The 22005-nt window shown below is 43.6% G+C and overlaps 1 protein-coding gene across 1 annotated transcript; it reads left to right on the top strand.

Moving 5' to 3' along the window:
* The first annotated feature begins 1767 nt into the window (after window positions 1-1767).
* LOC115201782 (transmembrane protein 121) lies at window positions 1768-15399 on the top strand. Its single transcript, XM_029765669.1, has 5 exons — window positions 1768-2177; window positions 6667-6793; window positions 7117-7265; window positions 12041-12216; window positions 14626-15399. The coding sequence occupies exons 2-5, from the start codon at window positions 6730-6732 to the stop codon at window positions 15176-15178; spliced, it is 942 nt and encodes a 313-aa protein (XP_029621529.1). The 5' UTR covers window positions 1768-2177; window positions 6667-6729; the 3' UTR covers window positions 15179-15399.
* Window positions 15400-22005: the final 6606 nt, after the last annotated feature.

Genomic DNA, 22005 nt, shown 5'->3' with positions numbered 1-22005 from the left:
TATCTCCATAGTGCTCTGGTACTGGTACTCCCTGTATATAGCTCCACATTGATCTGGTACTCCCTGTATATATCTCCATAGTGCTCTGGTACTTCCTGGAGTGTAAATAGTTCCATTCTTGTGTATTTTATTCCTCATGTTTTACTATTTGTCTTTATATTGTTATTTTTTAACTCTGGATCGTTGGGAAGCACTTGTAAGCAAGCATTTCACAGTAAAGTCTACACCTGTTGTAGTCGGTGGATGTGACAAATACCATTTTATTCATTTTTATTTGAGAAAGAGAGAGAGAGCACCATTCACTGAAGCTGCACAATGCTGGTTCTTCTTCCCTACCCTGCTTTTCCCCAGCTCCTGGATACGTGTTCAGTCTCTCTCTCCTCCCTCCTTCCCTCTCTTTCTGCAGCTGTGGTCTACCGGGTGTCAGCGTCACTCAGCTTGTGCCTTTATAGGAGCAGCAGCAGGAGAAAGAAAAGGAAGAGAAGGACAAACAAGCAAAGGAGTCAGTCAGAGCAGATAGAGAGGAGAGGCAGTCTAGCAGAGATGTGGCAGACGGTCCAGACTATGCTGAGGACTTAGAAGACAGAGGAGCTACCGGTCCGTTGTAACATCCTGACAGGAGGAGAAAGAGCGGCACCGCGACCATGAAACTACCTGGGGGCAGAGAGACTCAGTGAGAAACAGCCACCTAGACAGCTGAGAGACACACACACACAGAAAACACACACACACACCCTTTTTCTATTACAAACACACCGGCCCGCGGATCTGAGGAGGACACTCGCTGCATTCAAAGGATTCCCTACAACCCACCACACACAGACAGACAGACAGACAGACAGACAGACAGACAGACAGACAGACAGACAGACAGACAGACAGACAGACAGACAGACAGACAGACAGACAGACAGACAGACAGACAGACAGACAGACAGACAGACAGACAGACAGACAGACAGACAGACAGACAGAGACACACACAATATGATTGGCTTTTCGGGGAGAACTATATTTTTTAGAGGATGACAATCCGTTGGGACTTGTTTTTCACCAGGAATAGCTTTTCTTTTGATGTGGTCGTGAGTGGAGCTTCAAACAAGGATAAAATGGCGTCTGAATAAAGGCTCTGACCATTAAGACACCATCTCTGATTCAGTCTGACTGCTATGTGGATCATCACTGGGATATTTAGGTATTTCTCACCAACTTAAAGACATATCCACGACTGTTGGATTATTAACATGAGAGAGAAGCAGCTCTCGGGTCTCTGATGGATTATAGCTGGGCTCTAAGGGCTCGGAACCTATAACCACTGGACTCTAAGGGCTCGGAACCTATAACCACTGGACTCTGAGGACTCTGAACCTATAACCACTGGGCTATAAGGGCTCTGAACCTATAACCACTGGACTCTGAGGACTCTGAACCTATAACCACTGGACTCTGAGGACTCTGAACCTATAACCACTGGGCTATAAGGGCTCTGAACCTATAACCACTGGGCTCTAAGGGCTCTGAACCTATAACCACTGGACTCTGAGGACTCTGAACCTATAACCACTGGGCTATAAGGGCTCTGAACCTATAAGTACTGGACTCTAGGACTCTGAACCTATAACCATTGGGCTCCTAACCTCTTTTATGGACCTCAACACTGGACTCTGAACCTATAACCACTGGGCTCCTAACCTCTTCTCTGGACCCCAACACTGGGCTCTGAACCTATAACCACTGGGCTCTGAGGACTCTGAACCTATAACCACTGGGCTCCTAACCTCTTCTCTGGACCTCAACACTGGGCTCTGAACCTATAACCACTGGGCTCTGAGGACTCTGAACCTATAACCACTGGGCTCTGAGGACTCTGAACCTACAACCACTGGGCTCCTAACCTCTTCTCTGGACCCCAACACTGGGCTCTGAACCTATAACCACTGGGCTCTGAGGACTCTGAACCTATAACCACTGGGCTCCTAACCTCTTCTCTGGACCTCAACACTGGGCTCTGAACCTATAAACACTGGACTCCTAACCTCTTCTCTGGACCTCAACACTGGGCTCGGAGGACTCTGAACCTACAACCTCACCACCATTGGGCTTTGAACAGCCCCATGGATGGTAGCTATCAGCACAAATGAGCACAAGACAGACAGACTCAAGACAGACAGACACAAGTAAGTAGACAAGTAGCCTGCCTCTCTCTCTCTCTCGCTCTCTCTGTCTCTCTATTTCGCTCTCTCTCTGTCTCTCTCTCTCTCTCTCTCTCTCTCTCTCTATTTCGCTATCTCTCTCTCTCTGTCTCTGTCTTTCTCTCTATTTCGCTCTCTCTGTCTCTCTCTGTCTCTCTATTTCGCTCTCTCTCTCTCTCTCTCTCTATTTCGCTATCTCTGTCTCTCTCTGTCTCTTACTATTTCGCTCTCTCTCTCTCTCTGTCTCTCTGTCTCTCTCTCTGTCTATTTCGCTCTCTCTTTCTCTATTTCGCTCTCTGAGTCTCCAGACACTCAGTGCACCGATAGGAAAACACAACTCAAAAACATTGCAGCACATTTGCAATGTTAATTAAAATAAGCCTTTGGTATTATAATGAAAAGCCCAAAACAGGGGAAACTGTTTATCTATTGTGAATATGTGTAGAGGATATTATAGGATATTAGAAAACAGTAACTCAGATTGATCACGTTGCCGTTGGTGAGGCATGTCGTTTGTTTACAGACCTTTTGCCAAGCAACACAATTTACTAACTCGGGGTCACTGTGCGTCTGTCTGTAGGTGTCTCTGGCTCAGAGATGTCTCTGGCTTCAGCCTCTCGCCCAGGATTGATTGATCTGTGGAAATCCTATTAGCAACCTGGCTGTTGAACAAAAGAGGGGGAGCACCACGCTCTAACAGTAACAGCCAACACAGGGGAAGGAGTAACACTCTATAACAGTAACAGCCAACACAGGGGAGGGAGTAACACTCTAACAGTAACATCCATCACATTGGAGGGAGTAACACACTATAACAGTAACAGCCAAAACAGTGGAGGAAGTAACACTAACAGTAACAGCCAACACAGGGGAGGGAGTAACACTCTCTAACAGTAACATCCATCACATTGGAGGGAATAACACTCTCTAACAGTAACAGCCAAAACAGGGAAGGGAGTAACACTCTCTAACAGTCTCTAACATCCATCACATTGGAGGGAATAACACTCTCTAACAGTAACAGCCAACACAGGGGAAGGAGCACCTTTCTCTAATAGCCAGAACACTACAGGGTTGAACAGTAACAGCCAAGAGAGGAGTGATAGAGGAGAATATTAATCTCTGACAGCCAACAGTGCACATCACTCTCAGCCATAAGCTGAGACATATGCCCCATTCAAAAAATGTAGAACTAAGAACAGATATAGCCCTTGGTTCACTCCAGGCCTGACTGCCCTTGACCAGCACAAAAACAACCATTAGCATCAAACAGCCCCCGCAATATGCAACTTTTCAGGGAAGTCAGGACCCAATATACACAGTCAGTTAGGAAAGCAAAAGCTAGCTTTTATAAACAGAAATTTGCATCATGTAGCACTAATTCCAAAAAGTTTTTGGACACTGTAAAGTCCATGGAGAATAAGAGCACCTCCTCCCAGCTGCCCACTGCACTGAGGATAGGAAACACTGTCACCACCGATAAATCTACGATAATCGAGAATTTAATTAAGCAATTCTCTACGGCTGGCCATGCTTTCCACCTGGCTATCCCTACCCCGGCCAACAGCCCTGCACCCCCAGCAGCAAATTGCCCAAGCCTCCCCCTTCTCCTTCACCCACATCCAGATAGCTGATGTTCTGAAAGAGATGCAAAATCTGGACCCCTACAAATCAGCTGGGCTAGACAATCTGGACCTTCTCTTTCTAAAATTATCCACCATAATTGTTGCAACCCCTATTACTAGCCTGTTCAACCTCTCTTTCGTATCGTCTGAGATCCCCAAAGATTGGAAAGCTTCCACGGTCATCCCCCTCTTCAAAGGGGGAGACGCTCTAGACCCAAACTGTTATAGACGTATATCTATCCTGCCCTGCCTTTCTAAAATCTTCGAAAGCCAAGTTAACAAACAGGTCACCGAATATTTCAAATCCCAAAATACCTTCTCCACTATGCAATCTGGTTTCCGAGCTGGTCATAGGTGCACCTCAGCCCCACTCAAGGTCCTAAACGATATCATAACCACCATCGATAAAAGACAGTCATTTGCAGCCGTCTTCATCGACCTGGCCAAGGCTTTCGACTCTGTCAATCACCACATTCTTATCGGCAGACTCGTTAGGCTTGGTTTCTCAAATGACTGCCTCGCCTGGTTCACCAACTACTTCTCACCAACTACTTCAGTGTGTCAAATCGGAGGGCCTGTTGTCCGGACCTCTTGCAGTCTCTATGGGGGTGCTACAGGGTTCAATTCATGGGCCAACTCTTTTCTCTTTGTACATCAATGATGTTGCTCTTGCTGCTGGTGATTCTCTGATCCACCTCTACGCAGAAGACACCATTCTGTATACATCTGGCCCTTCTTTGGACACTGTTAACAAACCTCCAAATGAGCTTCAATACCATTCAACACTCCTTCCGTGGCCTCCAACTGCTCTTAAATGCTAGTAAAACTAAATGCATGCTCTTCAACCAATTGCTGCCTGCATCCGCCTGCCCGACTAGCATCACTACTCTGGACGGTTCTGACTTAGAATACGTCGACAACTACAAATACCTAGGTGTCTGGTTAGACTGTAAGCTCTCCTTCCAGACTCATATCAAGCATCTCCAATCCAAAACTAAATCTAGAATCTGCTTCCTATTTCGCAACAAAGCATCCTTTACTCATGCTGCCAAACATACCCTCATAAAACTGACTATCCTGCCAATCTTTGACTTTGCGATGTCATTTACAAAATAGCCTCCGACACTCTTCCCAGCAAATTGGATGTAGTCTATCACAGTGCCATCCGTTTTGCCACCAAAGCCTCTTATACTACCTACAAATGCAACCTGTATGCTCTCGTTGGCTGGCCCTCACTACATATTCATCTCCAAACCCACTGGCTCCATCTATAAGTCTTTGCTAGGTGAAGCCCTGCCTTATCTCAGCTCACTGGTCACCATAGCAGCACCCACCCGTAGCATGCGCTCCAGTAGGTATATTTCACTGGTCACCATAGCAGCACCCACCCGTAGCACGCGCTCCAGTAGGTATATTTCACTGGTCATCCCCAAAGCCAATTCCTCTTTGGCCGCCTTTCCTTCCAGTTCTCTGCTGCCACTGGAACGAATTGCTAAAATCACTAATGCTGGAGACTCATATCTCCCTCTCTAACTTTAAGCATCAGCTGTCAGAGCAGCTTAATGATCACTGCACCTGTACACAGCTCATCTGTAAATAGCCCATCCAACTACCTCATCCCCATATTATTATTTATTTTGCTCTTTTGCACCCCAGTATCTCTACTTGCACATCATCATCTGCACATCTATCACTCCAGTGTTAATGCTACATTGTAATTATTTCGCCACTATGGCCTATTTATTGCCTTACCTCCCTAATCTTTCTACATTTGCACACACTGTACATATATTTTTTATTGTGTTATTGACTGTACGTTTGTTTATCCCATGTGTAACTCTGTGTTGTTGTTTTTGTTGCACTCCTTTGCTTTATCTTGGCCAGGTCGCAGTTGTAAATGAGAACTTGTTCTCAACTGGCCTACCTGGTTAAATAAAGGTGAAATATTTTCTTTAAAAAGCCATGGGGAGGAGCACTACTGTCTAAACTGCCCCCATACTGGGAGATTAAGGCTCTTTGGTGACTCCTTCCTCCACAACCTCACCAAGAGCAGAGCTATGCAGCACTACTGTCAAACAGCCCAGCCAGCAGGCATTGAGAGAAACACTACTGTCTACTGAAGACCCTCCATACCCCTCCTCCACAAACCTCTCTCCTCCCTACCTCCCTCCCTCCTCCACAAACCTCCCTCCTTCCACCTCCTTCCCTCCTCCTCCCTACCTCCCTCCCTCCCTCCTCCACAAACCTCCCTCCTTCCACCTCCTTCCCTCCTCCTCCCTACCTCCCTCCCTCTCTCCTCCACAAACCTCCCTCCTTCCACCTCCTTCCCTCCTCCTCCCTACCTCCCTCCCTCCCTCCACAAATCTCCTCCTACCCCCTCCTTACCTCCCTCCCTCCCTCCTCCACAAACCTCCCTCCTTCCACCTCCCTCCTCCTCCTCCACAAATCTCCTCCCACCCCCTCCTTCCACCTCCCTCCTCCTCCTCCACAAATCTCCTCCTACCCCCTTCTTCCCCCTCCCTCCTCCACAAATCTCCTCCTACCCCCTCCTTCCCTCCTCCTCCCTCCCTCCCTCCTCCACAAACCTCCCTCCTTCCACCTCCCTCCTCTTCCTCCACAAATCTCCTCCTACCCCCTTCTTCCCCCTCCCTCCTCCACAAATCTCCTTCTACCCCCTCCTTCCTCCCTTCCCCCGTGAAAACTCCAGCCATGGAGTGGAACATTTGTTTTATTTATTTAACCTTTATTTAACTAGGCATTACAGTCTACTGTAACAGCCCTGTTTAACCTGCCTTTATTTAGCAGAGGACCACCCTACACCCTCTCTAACAGACCTCCTCCTGCCCCAGTCAGGATGGTGCCCCCCCCCTCCCATCAACCAGCCCCATGTCTGCCTGTCCACCCTGCTGATCATGAGCAGTATGGCCCTGATCGATGCCTATCTGGTGGAACAGAACCACGGGCCCAGGAAGATAGGTATTATTATTATTATTATTATTATTATTATTATTATTATTATTATTATTATTATTATTGTGAAACCTTTATTCAGTCAGGGAAGTTCCATTGAGTCCGATGTCTCTTTTACAAGGGTGCCGTGTTTACAAATGAAGCATAAAATACATAGGACATAATAATGAATTATTAACACAATTCAGGAGCATGAGAATTGCAAAAACACAATTCTAACAACCATAGTGCAGGAGCATGAGAATGACAAAAATACAATTCTAAACCAACTTGTACTACCTGTATCATTATTAGTATTATTATTAATAATACATTTTTCTGGGGAACAGGTATCTGTATCATGGTGATGGTAGGGGACCTGTGCTTCCTCATCGTGTTGCGGTACGTGGCGGTTTGGGTCGGGGCCGAGGTGCGGACCGCCAAGCGAGGCTACGCCATGATACTCTGGTTCCTCTATATCTTTGTCCTGGAGATGAAGGTATTTACAAAGCATTTTTCATTTTGCTGTTGATGTTGTCATTTTGTTGTTTCCCTTTTTGTTTAATTGGGCTCCCGAGTGGTGCAGCATCTCAGTGCTAGAGGTGTCACTACAGACCCTGGTTCGATTGCAAGCTGTTTCACAACCGGCCGTGATTGGGACTCCCATAGGGCGGCGCACAATTGGTCCAGCGTCGTCCGGGGTAGGGTTTGGCCGGTGTAGGCCGTCATTGTAAATAAGAATTTGTTCTTAACTGACTTACCTAGTTAAATAAAGGGTTATATATATAATATATAAATACCTGGTTAAATAAAGGGTTATATATATAATATATAAATACCTGGTTAAATAAAGGGTTATATATATAATATATAAATACCTGGTTAAATAAAGGGTTATATATATAATATATAAATACCTGGTTAAATAAAGGGTTATATATATAATATATAAATACCTGGTTAAATAAAGGGTTATATATATAATATATAAATACCTGGTTAAATAAAGGGTCAGGGTTATATATATAATATATAAATACCTGGTTAAAATTAAGGGTTATATATATATATAATATATAAATACCTGGTTAAATAAAGGGTTAGGGTTATATATATAATATATAAATACCTGGTTAAATAAAGGGTTATATATATATATAATATATAAATACCTGGTTAAATGAAGGTGAAAAAAAAACAAAAAAAGGAGACATCCCAAAAATCATAAAATTGTCTGTAGCGTCCGAACGGTTTGGCATACAAACTAATAATAGACCCCTCTATTTTTGTATTTATTATGGATTCCCATTAGCTGTTGCCAAGGCAGCATCTACTCTTCCTGGGGTCCAGGATCATAAGACAGTTACATATTGTTTAAAATACTACATGACATTACGTTTCATAACACATATGGACAGATGACTCACATGAATACGATGGTGTTCTCCCACACGCGTCTTGGAACTCGTCTGAAGTCGGTACAGCCAATCTGCCAACTTCTGTCTAATATGACCCCTCTGTGCAATGGTGAGACTCCCACAATACACGTACAGTACCAGTCAAAAGTTTGGACACACCTACTCATTCAAGGGCCTTCATGGTTGAATTGCTGCAAAGAAACCACTACAAAAGGACACCAATAAGAAGAAGAGACTTGCTTGGGCCAAGAAACACGAGCAATGGATATTAGACCGGTGGAAATCTGTCCTTTGGGGTCTGATGAGTCCAAATTTGAGATTTTTGGTTCTAACCACTGTGTCTTTGTGAGACGCAGAGTTGGTGCACGGATGATCTCTGCATGTGTGGTTCCCACCGTGAAGCATGGAGGAGGAGGTGTGATGTTGTGGCGGTGCTTTGCTGGTGACACTGTCTGTGATTTATTTAGAATGGCACACTTAACCAGCATGGCCACTGCAGAATTCTGCAGTGATACACCATCCCGTCTGGTTTGCGCGTAGTGGGACTATCACTTGTTTTTCAATAGGACAATGACCCAAAACACATCTCCAAGCTGTGTAAGGGCTATTTGACCAAGAAGGAGAGTGCTGCATCAGATGACCTGGCCTCCATAATCACCCGACCTCAACCAAATTGAGATGGTTTGGGATAAGTTGGATCGCAGAGTGAAGGAAAAGCAGCCAACAAGTGCTCAGCATATGTTTGAACTCCTTCAAGACTGTTGGAAAAGCATTCATCATGAAGCTGGTTGAGAGAATGCCAAGAGTGTGCAAAGTTGTCAGCAAGGCCAAGGGTGGCTACTTTGAAGAATCTAAAATATATGTTGATATGTTTAACACTTTTTTGGTTACTACATGATTCCATATGTGTTAATTCATTAAAATAAAGAAAAACCCTGGAATGAGTAGGTCTGTCTAAACGTTTGACTGGTACTGTACATATCGGTTGTTTTGCTTTAGGATGCCCACAGGCCTCACAAGACTTGTCTGAAGGTACTCGGTACCAGTTGAAAAAAATGAATGGAAGTATACAGTATATGGAAACTGTTTAGTGACAAAAATAAGGGGTTAAATACATGTCAAAAATGTTTAATGTTTCCTGATCTTTCTTGAAATAGTCCACAAGAAAGTATCTGTCATTCCATGTAGTGAATCTGTTATTCAATGTGTTTGTATGGGTTAATAGCAGTAAGTACAAAAAAAATGTACAGTGGGGCAAAAAAGTACTTAGTCAGCCACCAATTGTGCAAGTTCTCCCACTTAAAAAGATGAGAGAGGCCTGTAATTTTCATCATAGGTACACGTCAACTATGACAGACAAAATGAGAAAAGAAATCCAGAAAATCACATTGTAGGATTTTTTATGAATTTATCTGCAAATTATGGTGGAAAATAAGTATTTGGTCACCTACAAACAAGCAAGATTTCTGGCTCTCACGGACCTGTAACTTCTTCTTTAAGAGGCTCCTCTGTCCTCCACTCGTTGCCTGTATTAATGGCACCTGTTTGAACTTGTTATCAGTATAAAAGACACCTGTCCACAACCTCAAACAGTCACACTCCAAACTCCACTATGGCCAAGACCAAAGAGCTGTCAAAGGACACCAGAAACAAAATTGTAGACCTGCACCAGGCTGGGAAGACTGAATCTGCAATAGGTAAGCAAATTGGTTTGAAGATATCAACTGTGGGAGCAATTATTAGGAAATGAAAGACATACAAGACCACTGATAATCTCCCTCAATCTGGGGCTTCACGCAAGATCTCACCCCGTGGGGTCAAAATGATCACAAGAACGGTGAGCAAAAATCCCAGAAGCACACAGAGGGACCTAGTGAATGACCTGCAGAGAGCTGGGACCAAAGTAACAAAGCCTACCATCAGTAACACACTACACCGCCAGGGACTCAAATCCTGCAGTGCCGGACGTGTCCCCCTGCTTAAGCCAGTACATGTCCAGGCCCGTCTGAAGTTTGCTAGAGAGCATTTGGATGATCCAGAAGAGGATTGGGAGAATGTCATATGGTCAGATGAAACCAAAATAGAACTTTTTGGTAAAAACTCAACTCGTCGTGTTTGGAGGACAAAGAATGCTGAGTTGCATCCAAAGAACACCATACCTACTGTGAAGCATGGGGGTGGAAACATCATGCTTTGGGGCTGTTTTTCTGCAAAGGGACCAGGACGACTGATCCATGTAAAGGAAAGAATGAATGGGGCCATGTATCGTGAGATTTTGAGTGAAAACCTCCTTCCATCAGCAAGGGCATTGAAGATGAAACATGGCTGGGTCTTTCAGCATGACAATGATCCCAAACAAACCGCCTGGGCAACGAAGGAGGGGCTTCGTAAGAAGCATTTCAAGGTCCTGGAGTGGCCTAGCCAGTCTCCAGATCTCAACCCCATAGAAAATCTTTGGAGGGAGTTGAAAGTCCGTGTTGCCCAGCGACAGCCCCAAAACATCACTGCTCTAGAGGAGATCTGCATGGAGGAATGGGCCAAAATACCAGCAACAGTGTGTGAAAACCTTGTGAAGACTTACAGAAAACGTTTGACCTGTGTCATTGCCAACAAAGGGTATATAACAAAGTATTGAGAAACTTTTGTTATTGACCAAATACTTATTTTCCACCATAATTTGCAAATAAATTCATAAAAAATCCTACAATGTGATTTTCTGGATTTTTTTTCTCATTTTGTCTGTCATAGTTGAAGTGTACCTATGATGAAAATTACAGGCCTCTCTCATCTCTTTAAGTGGGAGAACTTGCACAATTGGTGGCTGACTAAATACTTTTGCCCCACTGTATATATTATTTTTGGGCGATACTTCAAGGGGTCTTAAAATTCAAAATGATCCTTGGTATGAGCTTCTTTAAACAATTCCATATCGCTTAGTAGAACTAACTGCCGCAGCTGACATGTGTAGTGTTGAGTCATCTGCATACATAAACAGACTGGATTTACTCAAAGCCAGTGGCATGTTGTTAGTAAAGATTGAAAAAAGCAAGGGGCCTAAACAGCTACTGTGGGGAATTCCTGATTCTACCTGGATTATGTTGAGAGACTTCCATTAACAACTTCTTATGGGCAGGTGGGACGGTAGCGTCCCACCTGGCCAACATCCGGTGAAATTGCAGAGCGGGAAATTCAAACTACAGTATTATAAATATTTAACTTTCATAAAATCACAAGTGTAATACATCAAAATAAAGCTTAACTTCTTGTTAATCCAGCCGCTGTGTCAGATTTCAAAAAGGCTTTACGGCGAAAGCAAACCATGCGATATCTGAGGACAGATAATTGTTGTCGAGGTGGTGGAGAACGTGGAGGTCCTCATCCATTACCCGTACCCAGTTGATCATGGTGTTGACGCTGTAGGTGTTCCTGTTCGTCGACCATATGGGAGATAGATATCCTTAACTTCTGCTGCTTCTATGTTTTCGAGAGGCAGTATTCTGTAACGTATACACAGGGAGTCAGGAACTACAAAACAGGAGCAGCGTACTGAACGTAACCAAAACTGCCTGATAACAGAAGCTACTGAGGGCTATATGAAGGGAGAGTAATCAGGGTGGTGATGATGTCCAGGTGTGTGAAACGATGGGGAGCAAGTGTTCGCAATGATGGTTGCCAGGTGTGCACAATGTGGGTTGCCAGGACCGGTGGTTAGGAGACAGACGACAATAAGCGCGGGAGAGAGGGAGCAGAAGTAGGCGTGATACTGCGTATCTGTAAAGCACTTTGTGACAACTGCTGATGTAAAAAGGAATGTTTAAAATACATTTTTTTTATTTACTTTTTGGTTGTTTTCCAGGTGTACTTTGTGTACCAGAACTACAAGGCTGACAGGAAGTCTCTGGATGCTCTGGCCCGTAAGGCCCTGACCCTACTCCTCTCAGTCTGTGTCCCGGTGCTGTTTGTAGGTCTAGTGGCAATAGACCATATGGAGTACGTACAGCCGTTCAAGAAGAAAGAAGAGCTCCGTAACAGGTAGAACATCCCCTGACCCAGGTAGAACTGCCCCTGGGCCAGGTAGAACTGCACCTGACCCAGGTACAACTGCACCTGACCCAGGTACAATGCACCTGACCCATTCTAATAGGTAGAACGTCCCCTGGCCCATTCGAACAGGTAGAACTGCCCCTGGCCCATTCTAACAGGTAGAACTGCCCCTGGCCCATTCTAACAGGTAGAACTGCCCCTGGCCCATTCTAACAGGTAGAACTGCTCCTGACCCATTCTAACAGGTAGAACTGCTCCTGACCCATTCTAACAGGTAAAACTTCCCCTGACCCAGGTAGAACTGCTCCTGACCCATTCTAACAGGTAGAACTTCTCCTGGCCCATTCTAACAGGTAGAACTGCTCCTGGCCCATTCTAACAGGTAGAACTGCTCCTGACCCATTCTAACAGGTAGAACTGCCCCTGACCCATTGTAACAGGTAGAAATGCTCCTGACCCATTCTAACAGGTAGAACTGCTCCTGACCCATTCTAACAGGTAGAACTGCTCCTGACCCATTCTAACAGGTAGAACTGCTCCTGACCCATTCTAACAGGTAAAACTTCCCCTGACCCAGGTAGAACTGCCCCTGACCCATTCTAACAGGTAGAACTTCTCCTGGCCCATTCTAACAGGTAGAACCGCCCCTGGCCCATTCTAACAGGTAGAACTGCCCCTGACCCAGGTAGAACTGCTCCTGACCCATTCTAGCAGGTAGAACTGCTCCTGGCCCATTCTAGCAGGTAGAACTGACCTGGCCCAGGTAGAACTGCTCCTGGCCCATTCTAACAGGTAGAACTGCTCCTGGCCCATTCTAGCAGGTAGAACTGACCTGATCCAGGTAGAACTGCTCCTGACCCATTCTAACAGGTAAAACTTCCCCTGACCCAGGTAGAACTTCTCCTGGCCCATTCTAACAGGTAGAACTTCTCCTGGCCCATTCTAACAGGTAGAACTGCTCCTGACCCATTCTAACAGGTAGAACTGCCGCTGACCCATTCTAGCAGGTAGAACTGCTCCTGACCCATTCTAACAGGTAGAACTGCTCCTGACCCATTCTAACAGGTAGAACAGCTCCTGACCCATTCTAACAGGTAGAACTGCTCCTGACCCATTCTAACAGGTAGAACTGCCCCTGACCCATTCTAACAGGTAGAACTGCTCCTGACCCATTCTAGCAGGTAGAACTGCTCCTGACCCATTCTAACAGGTAGAACTGCTCCTGACCCATTCTAACAGGTAGAACTGCTCCTGACCCATTCTAACAGGTAGAACTGCACCAGACTCAGGTAGAACTGCTCCTGACCCAGGTAGAAATGCTCCTGGCCCAGGTAGAACTGCTCCTGACCCATTCTAACAGGTAGAACTGCTCCTGACCCATTCTAACAGGTAGAACTTCTCCTGGCCCAGGTAGAACTGCTCCTGACCCAGGTAGAAATGCTCCTGGCCCAGGTAGAACTGCTCCTGGCCCATTCTAACAGGTAGAACTGCTCCTGACCCATTCTAGCAGGTAGAACTGCTCCTGACCCATTCTAACAGGTAGAACTGCTCCTGACCCATTCTAACAGGTAGAACTGCCCCTGACCCATTCTAACAGGTAGAACTGCCCCTGGCCCATTCTAACAGGTAGAACTGCTCCTGACCCATTCTAACAGGTAGAACTGCCCCTGGCCCATTCTAACAGGTAGAACTGCTCCTGACCCATTCTAACAGGTAGAACTGCTCCTGACCCATTCTAACAGGTAGAACTGCTCCTGACCCATTCCAACAGGTAGAACTGCTCCTGACCCATTCTAACAGGTAGAACTGCTCCTGACCCATTCTAACAGGTAGAACTGCCCCTGACCCATTCTAACAGGTAGAACTGATCCTGACCCATTCTAACAGGTAGAACTGCTCCTGACCCATTCTAACAGGTAGAAATGCTCCTGGCCCAGGTAGAACTGCTCCTGACCCATTCTAACAGGTAGAACTGCCCCTGGCCCATTCTAACAGGTAGAACTGCTCCTGACCCATTCTAACAGGTAGAACTGCCCCTGACCCATTCTAACAGGTAGAACTGCCCCTGACCCATTCTAACAGGTAGAACTGCCCCTGACCCATTCTAACAGGTAGAACTGCCCCTGACCCATTCTAACAGGTAGAACTGCTCCTGACCCATTCTAACAGGTAGAAATGCTCCTGGCCCAGGTAGAACTGCTCCTGATCCATTCTAACAGGTAGAACTGCCCCTGGCCCAGGTAGAACTGCTCCTGACCCATTCCCCCTGGGTGTGAGTTTGTGTGTCCTGGGGGGGGGGGGGGGTTGTGAGCATTAAGACATGTCCATTCTTTGTAAATTAATGGAAGAGATAAAGACATTTTCTGTTATATGATCTTGTTCCTCTCCTGTCTTCAGGTTGTTCTGGGTGGTGGTGGACTTGCTAGATATCCTGGATATTCAGGCTAATCTCTGGGAACCCCTGAAGAAAGGTCTCCCTCTGTGGGCTGAAGGACTGATGTTCTTCTATTGTTACATCCTGTTGCTAGTCCTTCCATGTGTCTCTCTTAGTGAGATCTCCATGCAGGGCATCAATATAGTCCCACACAAGATGATGCTGTATCCTATCCTCAGCCTGGTCACCATTAATATTTTAACCTTATTGATCAGAGGCTGTAACATGCTGCTGTATAAGGATGCCCGGGTCAGTGGGATCCTGATAGGGAAGAATGTGTTAGCTATCATACTAAAGACCTGTAGCTTCCTCCAGTACAGGAGGCAGTTACAGAACACTCCTCCTGCGTTCGGGTTGGAACGACAGAGGAACTCTGTACCGCATCACCATGGTAACCAGGGTCTTGGACACCCTGTTTCTATAGTGATGACTGCTCAGCCGCAGGTGGTCCTCCTGGACCAGATAGCCCTGCCCCTCCCTCTGCCAGAGGTCACAACTACATGTCAACATACATGACTGAGACCAGGATCATACCATGTATGTATGACCCTCAGGGTATTATACACGGGACACACAGGAACATCTGACTCTGACCAAAATCTACATGGATGTACCAATATCATGTATGACCATCAGGACTCTACAGGGCAATGGTCAACATCATGTGAAAAACCTTGTATGGATATTATCACTGTTCAGTGGGACACTTTACACTTCTAATAAAACATAAAGCAGTGTATGGATATGGTCACTGATCAAAGGGACACAGGATCCTTATGGAGTATAGAGCTGAGACATGGAGAATGTTTATGAAGAACCTTGATACAAAGAAGATTATAATACCAATCTGAATGTATATTATCATTGGAACACATTGGACACTCTCCTTGAGGATAATATGGTGACATGGACAACACCTTCTGGTGTAAAGAACAGTATCTCTAAACTCTGTTAAAGACAACACCTTCTGGTGTAAAGAACAGTATCTCTAGACTCTGTTAAAGACAACACCTTCTGGTGTAAAGAACAGTATCTCCAGACTCTGTTAAAGACAACACCTTCTGGTGTAAAGAACAGTATCTCTAAACTCTGTTAAAGACAACACCTTCTGGTGTAAAGAACAGTATCTCTAGACTCTGTTAAAGACAACACCTTCTGGTGTAAAGAACAGTATCTCTAAACTATTTTAAAGACAACACCTTCTGGTGTAAAGAACAGTATCTCTAGACTGTTAAAGACAACACCTTCTGGTGTAAAGAACAGTATCTCTAAACTCTTTTAACCTCTCTCGAGTATGTGGGAAGAAATCGTCCCACCCAGTCAACAGCCAGTGGAATCGAGTGGTGCGATATTCAAAAACCTTAAAAATGCTATTACTTCTATTTCTCAAACATATGACTATTTTACACCATTTTTAAGACAAGACTCTCGTTAATCTAACCACATTGTCCGATTTCAAAAAGGCTTTACAACGAAAGCAAAACAGATTATGTCAGCAGAGTACCCTCCCAAAAATAATCAGACACCCATTTTTCAAGCTAGCATATAATGTCACAAAAACCAAAACCACAGCTAAATGCAGCACTAACCTTTGATGATCTTCATCAGATGACACACCTAGGACATTATGTTATACAATACATGCATGTTTTGTTCAATCAAGTTCATATTTATATCAAAAACCAGCTTTTTACATTAGCACGTGATGTTCAGAACTAGAAAACATACCGAACACTTCCGGTGAATTTACTAAATTACTCACGATAAACGTTCACAAAAAACATAATTATTTTAAGAATTATAGATACAGAACTCCTTTATGCAATCGCGGTGTCAGATTTTAAAATATTTTTTCGGCAAAAGCACATTTTGCAATATTCTGAGTAGATAGCTCGCCATCACGGGCTAGCTAATTTGACACCCACCAGGTTTGGCGTTCACTAAACTCAGAATTACTATAAGAAAAATTGGATTACCTTTGCTGTTCTTCGTCAGAATGCACTCCCAGGACATCTACTTCATCCACAAATGTTGTTTTGGTTCAAAATAATCCATAGTTATGTTCAAATATCCTCTGTTTTGTTCTTGCGTTCAAGACACTATCCGAACGGTGACGCGCGGACGCATGTCGTGACAAAAAAAATCAAAATATTCCATTACCGTACTTCGAAGCATGTCAAACGCTGTTTAAAATCAATTTTTATGTGATTTTTCTCGTAAAATAGCGATAATATTCGTTCAAAGACTGAAAATGTAAAATGGACTCTTCACGTGCACGCTCGCACTCGTCTCATTGTTCTCAGATTGACCACTATCCAAATGCGCTACTGTTTTTCAGCCAGGGACAGCAGAGTCATCATTCAACGTTCTGGCGCCTTCTGAGAGCCTATGGGAGCCTTAGAAAATGTCACGTTACAGCAGAGATCCTCTGTTTTCGATAAAGAGGGTATAGAATGCCAAGAAATAGTCAGAGAGGGCACTTCCTGTACAGAATCTTCTCAGGTTTTGGCCTGCCATATGAGTTCTGTTATACTCACAGACACCATTCAAACAGTTTTAGAAACTTTAGGGTGTTTTCTATCCAAATCAAACAATTCTATGCATATTTTAGTTTCTGGGCAGTAGTAATAACCAGATTAAATCGGGTAAGTTTTTTATCCGAATGTGAAAATACTGCCCCCTACCCTAGAGAGGTTAAAGACAACACCTTCTAGTGTAAAGAACATAATCGCTACTCTGTTAAAGACAACACCTTCTGGTGTAAAGAACAGTATCTCTAGACTGTAAAAGACAACACCTTCTGGTGTAAAGAACAGTATCTCTAGACTGTAAAAGACAACACCTTCTGGTGTAAAGAACAGTATCTCTAGACTATGTTAAAGACAACACCTTCTGGTGTAAAGAACAGTATCTCTAGACTCTGTTAAAGACAACACCTTCTGGTGTAAAGAACAGTATCTCTAGACTGTAAAAGACAACACCTTCTGGTGTAAAGAACAGTATCGCTACTCTGTTAAAGACAACACCTTCTGGTGTAAAGAACAGTATCTCTAAACTCTGTTAAAGACAACACCTTCTGGTGTAAAGAACAGTATCTCTAGACTCTGTTAAAGACAACACCTTCTGGTGTAAAGAACAGTATCTCTAAACTCTGTTAAAGACAACACATTCTGGTGTAAAGAACAGTATCTCTAAACTCTGTTAAAGACAACACCTTCTGGTGTAAAGAACAGTATCTCTAGACTGTAAAAGACAACACCTTCTGGTGTAAAGAACAGTATCTCTAGACTCTGTTAAAGACAACACCTTCTGGTGTAAAGAACAGTATCTCTAGACTCTGTTAAAGACAACACCTTCTGGTGTAAAGAACAGTATCTCTAAACTCTGTTAAAGACAACACATTCTGGTGTAAAGAACAGTATCTCTAAACTCTGTTAAAGACAACACCTTCTGGTGTAAAGAACAGTATCTCTAGACTGTAAAAGACAACACCTTCTGGTGTAAAGAACAGTATCTCTAGACTCTGTTAAAGACAACACCTTCTGGTGTAAAGAACAGTATCTCTAGACTCTGTTAAAGACAACACCTTCTGGTGTAAAGAACAGTATCTCTAAACTCTGTTAAAGACAACACATTCTGGTGTAAAGAACAGTATCTCTAAACTCTGTTAAAGACAACACCTTCTGGTGTAAAGAACAGTATCTCTAGACTCTGTTACAGGCTTCCTTTCCCCTGTGGATTTATTGAATAATGAATGTTTTATAATTAAACAAAAAAACAAGAAGTAAAATACAGGTTAAGATAAATACTTGCATTATTAGAATATAACAATAGATGGTTGTTTCTATGCTGTAGTGTACAATTCAGTTTTAATCAGTTGAGTGTTGGAGTCATTGATACTACAGAGTTGGGAGCTAATGGGCACGTTCCAAGCTGACTGCATTGCAAACATTTCATTTCATCAAATAATAGTTGTGAGCATCAGCTTACTTTATCATATGGTATGGAATGCTGATATGTTAAAGCTATCCAGGCTTGTAAGATCTGGCATGGTCCGCAATGTAGTCATTTTGGAATACCAGCATTGACACAGAGAATTAAAAGGATTTACATTTTAAACAAAATGCTTTGGCATTAAATGAAAGTGGTTTTCTATGTCATTATTTGATCAAGTATTATGTATATACAAGACCCCTGATCTGCTGTGCTTTACTGCTCTCCTGTGGGTTTCAGTACAGGGGCCATTCAATGCTTATGTAGTCATTTACCGGTTATTGAGTTGATTTCATTTTAGAATTAGAATTCAGTGGAGTCTTTTTAATTAAGAAGAATTACAAAGGAAATAGCCTAACAGTGTTGTGACAGTCTCCTGCCTGGTTAGTACTGAGTATAATAAATGAGGGATGGAGAGGAAAAGGAAAAAATGAAATTAGAGGTAAAGAGAGATTACAGCTACTGCTATTACGAACGGTGATGTATTGGAGATTACAGCTACTGCCATTATGAACAGTGATATATTGGAGATTACAGCTACTGCCATTACGAACAGTGATGTATTGGAGATTACAGCTACTGCCATTACGAACAGTGATGTATTGGAGATTACAGCTACTGCCATTACGAACAGTGATGTATTGGAGATTACAGCTACTGCCATTACGAACAGTGATGTATTGGAGATTACAGCTACTGCCATTATGAACAGTGATGTATTGGAGATTACAGCTACTGCCATTATGAACAGTGATGTATTGGAGATTACAGCTACTGCCATTACGAACAGTGATATATTGGAGATTACAGCTACTGCCATTATGAACAGTGATGTATTGGCGATTACAGCTACTGCCATTATGAACAGTGATGTATTGGAGATTACAGCTACTGCCATTACGAACAGTGATGTATTGGAGATTACAGCTACTGCCATTATGAACAGTGATGTATTGGAGATTACAGCTACTGCCATTATGAACAGTGATTTGTATGTGTATTTATTATGGATCGAAGAAGCTACTCTTCCTGGGGCAAAATTAAGGCAGTTATACAATTTTAAAAACATTACAACACATTTCCCACAGAATTCACAACACACTAAGTGTGTGCCCTCAGGCCCATACTCCACTTCCACATATCTACAACGCAAAATCCATGTGTACGTGTGTGTATAGTGTGCATGTTATCATGTGTTTGTATGCATGTGTCTGTGCCAATGTTTGTGTTGCTTCACAGTTTCCAATGTTCCATAAGGTGTATTTTTACCTGCTTTTTAAATCTGATTCTACTGCTGCATCAGTTACCTGATGTGGAATAGAGTTCCATGTAGTCATGGCTCTATGTAGTACTGTAAGCCTCCCATAGTCTGTTCTGGACTTGGGAACTGTGAAGAGACCTCTGGTGGCATGTCTTGTGGGTGGGGTATGCATGGGTGTCAGAGCTGTGTGCTAGTATTTTAAACAGACAGCTCAGCCCGTCAGGAAGTCCAGGATGCAGTTGCAGAGGGAGGTGTTTAGTCCCAGGGTCCTTAGCTTAGTGATGAGCTTTGAGGGCACTATGGTGTTGAACGCTGCGCTGTAGTTAATGAATAGCATTCTCACATAGGTGTTAATTTTGTCCAGGTGGGAAAGGGCAGTGTGGAGTGCAACAAAGATTGCATTATCTGTGGATCTGTTAGGGTGGTTTGCAAATTGGAGTGGGTCTAGGGTTTCTGGGATAATGGTGTTGATGTGAGCCATGACCAGCCTTACAAAGCACTTAATGACTACAGACGTGAGTGCTACGGGTCGATAGTCATTTAGGCAGGTTATCTTACTGTTCTTGGGCACAGGGACTATGGTGGTCTGCTTGAAACATGTTGGTATTACAGACTCAGTCAGGGACATGTTGAAAATGTCAGTGAAGATACTTGCCAGTTGGTCAGCGCATGCTCGGAGTACACGTCCTGGTAATCCGTCTGGCCCTGCGGCCTTGTGAATGTTGACCTGTTTAAAGGTCTTACTCACTTCGTCTGTGCAGAGCATGGTCACACAGTCGGCCTAAACGGCTGATGCTCTCATGCATGTTTCAGTGTTACTTGCCTCGAAGCGAGCATAGAAGTAATTTAGCTCGTCTGGTAGGCTTGTGTCACTGGGCAGCTCTTGGCTGCGCTTCCCTTGGTAGTCTAATAGTTTGCAAGTCCTGCGTCGGAGCTGATGTAGTACGATTTACTCTTAGTCCTGTATTGATGCTTTTCCTGTTTGATGGTTCGTTGGAGGGTATAGCGAGATTTATTATAAGCTTCCGGGTTAGAGTCCCGCTCCTTGAAAACGGCAGCTCTAGCCTTTAGCTCAGTGTGAATGTTGCCTGTAATCCTTGGCTTCTGGTTGGGGTGTGTACGTACAGTCACTGTGGAGATGACGTTATGGATGCACTTATTGATGAAGCCAGTGACTGATGTGGTGTACTCCTAACTGCCATCGGAAGAATCCCGGAACCTACACTACCGGTCAAAAGGCACATTTGTACCTTTTCAAAAGCGATAAGACTGTATGTAAGAAAGGTACTATGTACCTACACTACCGGTCAAAAGTTTTAGAACATCTACTCATTCAAGAGTTTTTCTTTATTTTTACTATTTTCTACATTGTACAATAATAGTGAAGACATAAAAATTATGAAATAACAAATATGGAATCATGTTGTAATCAAAAAAGTGTTAAACAATATATTTTATATTTGAGATTCTTCAAATAGCCACCTTTTGTCTTGATGACAGCTTTGCACACTCTTGGCATTCTTCAACCAGCTGCATGATGTAGTCACCTGGAATGCATTTCAATTAACAGGTGTCCCTTCTTAAAAGTTAATTTGTGGAATTTCTTTCCTTCTTTTGAGCCACTCAGTTGTGTAGTGACAAGGAAGGGGTGGTATACAGAAGATAGCCTTATTTGGTAAAAGACCAGTCCATATTATGGCAAGAACAGCTCAAATAAGCAAAGAGAAATGACAGTCCATCATTACTTTAAGACATGAAGGTCAGTCAATATGGAACATTTTAAGAACTTTGAAAGTTTCTTCAAGTGCAGTCGCAGAAACCATCAAGAGCTATGAAGAAACTGGCTCTCATGAAGACCACCACAGGAATAGAAGATCCAGAGTTTCTTCTGCTGCAGAGGATAAGTTCATTAGAGTTACCAGCATCAGAAATTGCAGCCCAAATAAATGCTTCACAGAGTTTAAGTAACAGACACATCTCAACATCAACTGTTCAGAGGAGACTGCGTGAATCAGGCCTTCATGGTCGAATTGCTGCAAAGAAACCACTACTAAAGGACACCAATAAAAAGAAGAGACTTTCTTGGGCC

Source organism: Salmo trutta, chromosome 10 (genome assembly GCF_901001165.1).
Source record: "Salmo trutta chromosome 10, fSalTru1.1, whole genome shotgun sequence".
NCBI lineage: Eukaryota > Metazoa > Chordata > Actinopteri > Salmoniformes > Salmonidae > Salmo > Salmo trutta.
The sequence above is the reverse complement of the archived record's forward strand: the minus strand, read 5'-3'. Positions and strand labels throughout refer to the sequence as shown.